Genomic DNA, 8086 nt, shown 5'->3' with positions numbered 1-8086 from the left:
GGGGGGGGGGGGAAATGAAAGGAGATGAGCAAACATCATGCTGTTAAGAAATGAAAAAGAATGTTAAGAAGGAAGCAACCTTAGAATGTTAAAAATGCAGCGACCTTACTTTGTACATTCTAATTGTGTTTACTAAGGATAAACAAGAAAGCATAAATTTATGTCAAGCCATGAACATGAAGATGAAGTAAGTTAAAGCCAAAGAGCAAACGCTGGGAATGTATCAATCCACCCGTCCTCGGGCCATGGGAAGCAGGTCTTGCACCGGGTTAGACCTGAGCCATGACCATGAAGTGGGAAATGATACCTCTACTTTAACATACTATGTCCATTCCTTCTTAGTTCAACTAGTGCTCCTCTAGCTCTCTTCATGTTACATGCATGTTCTTATGATTCCGAACCATTCTTATGTTTGTTCTTTAAAGTACAACACAACATATTCCCCATCTGATCTCCTAAGACTTTCGAATACCAACCAATCACTAGAGAGGAGTCAATCCCTTCAATCCCCAAAGACCCAAAAAATTCCAGAGATGATAGATAAAATCCAAATTAGAGCGCCATATTCTGGAGCACATATTGTTTTTTGGGGTAAGTGAGTACATATGGTTTCCTTCATAAAATCTCCACATCAACCAAAACAACAACACGAACCAGTTCTTTTTTTTTTTTCCCCACATGTTTTCCCTAATAAAACCTAAGCAAACAACTGAATGACAACCATAAATAGACATAATGATAACCATAAATAGACATACCCATTAAAATTTAATTAATAATGCAGTGTCAATCAAAATTTCAAATCGCTTATACCCAACTGCTTAAGTATCAAAATTATAGATGTGTAAAAATAAATCAACATCTAGCGCAATATTCAATAAACCCCATAAACGCCTCAACCAGTAACAAGAATTGGCATGAAGACAGCGCCACAGTGAAAACAACCTCCAACAGGAAACCACTATAGAACTTACCATCATTGCGGGACCTTTTTGAACCAAATGTACCTCGATTGTCAACCTATACAAGTAGACACTCAAAAAAGAAAATTATTTTGAGACCGCAACCAAATGCATAAAAAAAAGAAAGAGGAAAAAAAAATTGAAGACAAACAAAAAGGACACCATACTGGGGATATAACCAAAGGAACCACTAGGAAACTTTAATACGTAAGCCGACCAAGAAACTCCAAAACTAAAAACCTAGGATCAAGATAGTAGCTAAAAACCCCGTTTCTCCGTACTCTTTCAGCAGATGGATACTTGAATTCTTGGTAGGATTCGGATTCGGATTCGGAAGATAGAAAATAAAAAAGAACAAAAAGACAGTGAGGAGAGATGGAGAAGATGAGCTAACTAACCTTGGCGGAAGCCATTAATCAGCAGAGAAGGAAGCTGTTACGCCGAAGATATCAAACAGTAAAAGATCGTTGCAAACCAGAGGGCTTTGAGGGGGAGGGGGAGCCGGAGAGGAGCCGCCGCCCTATTCGAAAGTGTCAAAAGGGTCTCCAAGAGCGAATTCGGGTTTATGGCAACGAAGATCAAAATAATGATCAATTTTGCCTTTTATTTCTCTCCCTTTAGTCTTCTCCGGTTCTTTCTCCCCCCTTACGCTCTTCATTATTTCTGTTAGGGCCCGTTTGTTTGCTGGGGATTTGCTTCATGCCAAACCATGCTTATTATCCTAATTGGCCTGATCGCCAAACTAAAACGGTCCGACCGGTAAAAACCTCCCTTGCCATCAACGCTACTATAATTTTCAACCACCAATGGTACTGTCTGACCGAAATTGCTCACACTCACTCGCTTCTGCTTGACCATGGGAGTCCCATTGTATGCAACTTGTGTAAAGTTGTCTTCAATTCTTGAACCATTTTGAAGATTGATCTGCTTCAATATATTTTGGTGGTGACTCAAATTGAGAAATTTTTTGAGATCTATGATAGAAGTAGAAGGGTTCGATCGTGATCCGATGGATCGACCCATAACTTGAAAGAGTATATAATGTACTATCGTCTTGTTGAGCAAGTTATTGTAATTTGGGGATTTTTTCAACTAGGGTTTCAGGGCGAGTTTTCTCGCTGCTATTTGGACGTAATCTTTTTCTTCTACATAGTGAAATATCTTCTTCTTCACCCGAGGACGTAGCATAATATATCGATGTGTGAATCTTATTAAATCTTTGTGTTGTGCGGATCTGGTTTTGTTTATTTTCGCATCTGTTGGTGTTTGCTGTAACAAATTGTGAGGTACCCCTCTTGTGCATCCATTGGTTAGGTGTGGATGATCATTATATGTGAGTGGCATCTAGATCCTTTACCCCTTTAAATAAAACTTCATTTGAATGGGGTAGGCTTGATTATGGGATAACTAGTACATAGGGGTGTCAATTGGTTGGTTTAGATGGATTTTGATTTGGTTTCAATATGAGAATCAATGAAACTAAAATACGAATCAATAAAGATGCATCGATTTTGATTTGATTTTGATTTTTATTAATTTATCATCTGTTTAATTTTCGATTTTATCATGTAAATATATTCAAAAGTATTAAAAATATATGTTTTTTTTTTATGAATTTTGCACTGCCCGAGGTACTGTAGGTTTGGTTTTGATTTTACCATGTGCACTAAGGATGATAGATATTTTTTTTAAGGCACACAATAGATTATTGAATAAAAAGCTTTAGTCATGTATATGGGGCCAATATTACTTTCCCCAAGTCTAGGACTAGTGTGCTTCAAACATCCCTAAAGATGGAGGGATTTTATAGAATAACAAACGGAGAAAAATAAAGTACATAACTTAGGAGATCTTTCGGGAAGGCGAATTTTCAAAAATCCCAATGGGGGTAATTGACTACCCATTTCAAAACAATGGGCAGCAACATTCAGAGATCTAGAAATATGCTTAAAAGAACAAAAATCAAATTAGATTTGTAAGACTTGAACATCCAAAACTATGGTGGAGAACTCAACCGATGGTCAAAAGACTCAAAACTTTAGCATATGAAGTGATCCTATACGTGACAATCTATATTTAATTTCATAGATTCTTGTCAATTTACACCATAAGATTCACATTCATGTTTCTATTATGATGGAATCTCCCATGCAGAAACAACAATTACCTAACGCAGTTGGTGAGTTGTGGTGTGCAAAATACCCATGCTCATCAAGAAGTCTCGAGTTCAAACCCACTTGACTATTACCTACTTCCCTCACTACCCATCCAAAAAAAAGAAAACCCTCCCATGAAATACCCCTAGTCCATTCCTTGGTCATAAGACCCATGACCTATCTCTAGGCTCTACAAAAAATTCTTTAAAGGGAGTAAGTGTCATAATGTCTTTTAGGACATCAAAACCTTAATCCCTAACTTAAAACTCAAGGGACCATTCCTTTAGAGAGGAATACACAACAATTGTCTTAAAATTATAAATTAAATAAAGTATCAATAGAATCCTTTTATTAATGGTTGTATCTTATTGTTACCAAAGTGGTGAAGAAGTTGTCCCCTTCTTTTGATTACACATTGTCTTACTCTCAAATTGTATTTTATTTAATAGTAAAAAATGGTTTTCAAAATTATTTGAAAGTGATTATATCATTATTAGAATTATACATTTTTCAGGCACCGCTACAAGAAACGTGATCCGACGCTAGGATTCTCAATGTTGATCACATCCAATACTATGGTTAAAAAAATAGAGGAGAGTGAAAGTAAAGCTTCCTTACTCTTATCACTTACATTAACTACCAAATCTCACATCAATACCTTGAACATATATAGCAAAAAAAAAAAAATAAACAGTCTTCTCTACCAAAGATGACAGCAACCAAATTCAGGTCATGAAGTGAATGAAGTGAGGCTGTTGGGCACTTTGAAACAAGTCAAACAACAATTGGCAAATGGATATTCTCAAAAGTACATCTTTGCCTGGAAATTTGATGAAAAGTTTCAAGAGTTAATCTAAAAACCCTGCAACAGAATAATGATTTCATCAGATACTAAATTAACAAGGACATACTGAGTGCAAAAAGGGAAATTTTAATATTACACAATGGATGGTAAATAACCATCAGAATCTAAAGATGAAATAAATTACAATTGGACAACAATACATTCACAGTTTTCAATACCAATGGGAAAGCTGAATCTCAAGATACAAGATCTTGCATCCATGGTTTCTCTAGATCAATTCATGGAGACACAGCTGGTTACTTGGATATGGATTTACTGCATCAAATTGCAATATTAAAGTTGCGACTTCAATTTATTCCACAACACATCTTTGTAATGAGTTGACACATATCTCCAATCAAAGTAGTTGACAAAAAAATTTTGCGGCAGTCCTAGCAAATATGCCTAAGTATGTAGTGAATTTAGTGTAGTTAAGCCCAACTAACTACTTAAAGGTCATTTGCTCGAGCCCTCCTCTTTTCTCAGGGCTTCATAGCTGTGTTTTGAGGGCTCCTGAAGGCTAACTTTTCCACTTGTTTACCTATAGTTAATTATTAAATCAGATTAGTCATTAATGTAGAGCCAATATATTGTAATGAGACCAATTATAATATCTTAGAATTACCGCCGTAATATATATACTAGCAAATTCACACACGCAAATGCATATTAGGTCAAATGTTAGTGGATAATATTTAGAGTCCTAGAACAATTTAAGAAAAAAAAAATCCAATCTTAAGAAGCTACTACTTACATCCAAACCAATATCTATCAACATCCAAGATCATTAACTAGTATTTAATGAGAAAATAATCTAAGAAAAGTTATTATGGTAACTGATTTTACAGAACCCACTGAATGACGTCTTTGTTTCAGTACTAACTTATACATCCAGGCTACATTTGCATGTATGGCTTCATGTACAAGAACACCTAAAAACAAGTTATACAAAGGAACCCAACTTTTCTTCATGATTCAAACACCTAGAAACTTGCTCATGCAAAACAGTGCTAAAAAATCACTCCTGTATAAAGCAACCAAGATCACCCCTGCCTCTGAATGTTTTAAGTCCAACTATTAGCTGTGAAACCCAATATCATTTGTGAAGTCAAAATTAATGGTCCTTTTTATGTGAAGCCAATTGGCCAGATATTGCAGGCATTATGCTGACTTTTTGTCAATAAACTATAGGGAACCAGAAACAAATTTGGATGAACATAACTCATAAATATTTAGCCACAAATATGAGTATTTACATAACCAATAGTTCCAGTAATTTAATCCTTGTATGACATTCATTGTTGTAGAAAAGGAGATAGACAGTGGATTGGTAACAACATAGAAATAGCATAGAATCTCAAATACAGCTAAAATTTTGCAAAACCTAAGATTGACTGCAATTCCAAAATATACCAATGCTGGCAGCAGTTATCCAGGTAGCAATTAAGCCATCCTCTAATAATAATGATATCCGTGCAAATCCCAAATCTTTCATTCTCATAAGCAGTACCATCCTGATATACCAATGCTGGCAGCAGTCAAGAACTCCTCTATCGATAATAATATCCATGCATATTCCACATCAAACATTCTCAAAAGCAGCACCATCCTGATATACCAACGTTGGCAACAGTCAAGAACTCCTCCATCGATAATGATATCCATGCATATTCCACATCTTTCATGATATCCATGCATATTCCACATCTTTCATCCTCAAAAGCAGCACCATCCTGATAGACCAATGTTGGCAATAGTCAAGAACTCCTCTATCGATAATGATATCCATGCATATCCCACATCTTTCATCCTCAAAAGCAGCACCATCCTGATAGACCAATGTTGGCAGCACCATCCTGCACATACACAGTAGATTATTCTTAAGCAAGATTTGTAATCTCGGTCCTTGGATCGGGATCGGTCAATCCGTATCAACTTGGATCAGATTGATTTACCATGTTATTTATTTATCTATTTCACTTTTAACAGTTTTTGTCTTGGTGATGTATATCAATGAGTTTGATGTTGATTTACTTTTAACCGTCGAACCACGAACAACAGAAATACATTCACATGATCACTCCGATCCAATCGACTACATATTCAAAATGGGGGTGCAGAATAAAAAAATAAATTTATATTGAAAACATGTAAAGTACAATTCAATGATATGAAAAAGCATGAACAAAGAATGAGATTATCATGAACATAGAATTTCGGCCAAAATTCTTAGATTATCATAAAGAGAATGGTATTATCCTATTGAACTAACATCTAAGCACTCAACGAATCAAATGATATAACAACCCATCACCTAAATAACTCCAATATAAAAACAGAAAAGTAAAAGTGGCCAGAATACAATACATTGAGATACATCAGCCATGCCAGCTAGAAAATCCACAACCACCATGAATACCTCCTTTTTAAAGATGAAAGCAAGTATATTCTATCTGCTGCATCTATCAGTGTTATATTTAGCTTCTTTTTGAAAACCATCAAACTAAAAAATAGGATGAGATTAGCCATTAAAAGGACTAACCCAAACTAATTTGCACACACTCTGAGGAAAGTAAATATTGATAAATTAATATGAAAGATCATAACTCACGTCAATTGTACTGGGAAAATTAAGTGACGGGTCTCTTAAGAACCCACTGCTAAGTGACGGGTCTCTTAAATTCACCAAATACAAATCCAAAAAGAATTTTCCAAACAAAGCATAAAATACCACAAATGAAATGGTAAGCATTCAAAACATGCCAAATTTCTTTTTCAGACTTCCTCTGTAATTCAAAGAAATAAAGCATAACATGCAAGTGAAATGGAAAAATAAAATGAGAATGCAAAACATACATAGAGTAGGCCAAGCAGCGAGCACAAAGATTGATACTTCATATAGTTAAAGTTATTTTCCAAATAAACCACCATTAGATGTTGCAATCAACTTTGGGTAATAATAACTTCAGAACTCCAGCAGAGACATGTATCAACAATCATAAGAACAAAGCTCTGAACATAATCGAAAACAAGAGGAGAAAACAATGACGGGTTCAAAGAATGACTTAGCATCAACCTTCACTCATTTATTAACCTTAATAATTGAGAGGTTTTTCATGGGGATTGGATAATTGATAGTCCCCAAAAGGGGATTTGGTGGTCTCTGCAAGCGATACTCCCTATTCTCAGATAGTGACGCCCAGACAGAGGGCCTAATCTTGACATATGCACCAAATCATAACAAAACGTCTCATTTAGCTGCAGAACTAACATATCTTAGTGAGAGTGTGAACTTTAACTATCTGAAACCCGAAAAAAGGTACATCTAAAAGAAACTACCAATATTAGATGAAAGAAACAAGACCCCGTTCTGAATTCTCTTCACGTTTTTGGTTCAGCATGTTTTTGTGGGCTTGAAGTCACTCAATGAGCCTGCTATAGTATTGGTTTTGCAGATATGCTCCCCAAAATAGATTATGTAAGCTCGAAATGGATCTCAAGGCATCTGTAAATACTTCTCTAAGCAGATAACTAGGGAAAGGCAAACGACAAGGATTTCAACGAATACACCTCATGGGTTTGAACAGATTCAGAAGACGCAAATCCAAAATATCAAATAGAACACCGAAAAGAGAGAAAATTACAATGCATTTAAGAATGCAACAGCATCAAATTAACAACTAATTTAAAGAACATAACTTGCCAGACCAGGATCATCTTCAATCCATAATTGATTAATACCCATCTGAATCAAAACTGAGTGGAAAGTGGGATTGTGTGCGCCTTCTACGTCGGCAAATTCAAACCACAAAACAATTTTGGGTTAGTGCCATATTCCACAACTTGTAACAGTCTCGTAAGAGAGTTCAGCAGTCTGGTGAAAGGCGTCATTAGATTTGTTGAATAAATTAGTGATTTCAAGGTTTTGCCGAGACACAGACACTTAGACTATTTCTTGGTGCATGTTCTGAGAGTGATATCCTTCTTATTCAAGACTGAAACGAGAGAGAGAGAGAGAGAGAGAGAGAGAGAGAGAGAGAGAGAGAGAGAGAGAGACCTATAAGGCAACTGCCAGTACCAACATCAACGCCGGGAAAGAGAGAATGAGAAGTTAGGGTTGTGTG

The 8086-nt window shown here is 35.9% G+C and overlaps 1 protein-coding gene across 1 annotated transcript in view; it reads right to left on the bottom strand.

Annotated features, from left to right (window-relative positions):
• LOC122087551 (ranBP2-type zinc finger protein At1g67325-like) overlaps window positions 1-1579 on the bottom strand; it is a 12264-nt gene extending 10685 nt beyond the window's left edge. The window contains exons 1-2 of the mRNA XM_042656718.1: window positions 1361-1579; window positions 975-1020 (exon numbers count right to left, since the gene is read on the bottom strand). Of these exons, the coding sequence (XP_042512652.1) occupies window positions 975-1020; window positions 1361-1375 (61 nt within the window). The 5' untranslated portion in view covers window positions 1376-1579. The remainder of the gene's footprint in view (window positions 1-974; window positions 1021-1360) is intronic.
• Between the last annotated feature and the right edge of the window lie 6507 nt (window positions 1580-8086).

The sequence above is a fragment of the Macadamia integrifolia genome, chromosome 8 (genome assembly GCF_013358625.1).
Source record: "Macadamia integrifolia cultivar HAES 741 chromosome 8, SCU_Mint_v3, whole genome shotgun sequence".
Classification (NCBI taxonomy): Eukaryota; Viridiplantae; Streptophyta; class Magnoliopsida; order Proteales; family Proteaceae; genus Macadamia; species Macadamia integrifolia.
The sequence above is the reverse complement of the archived record's forward strand: the minus strand, read 5'-3'. Positions and strand labels throughout refer to the sequence as shown.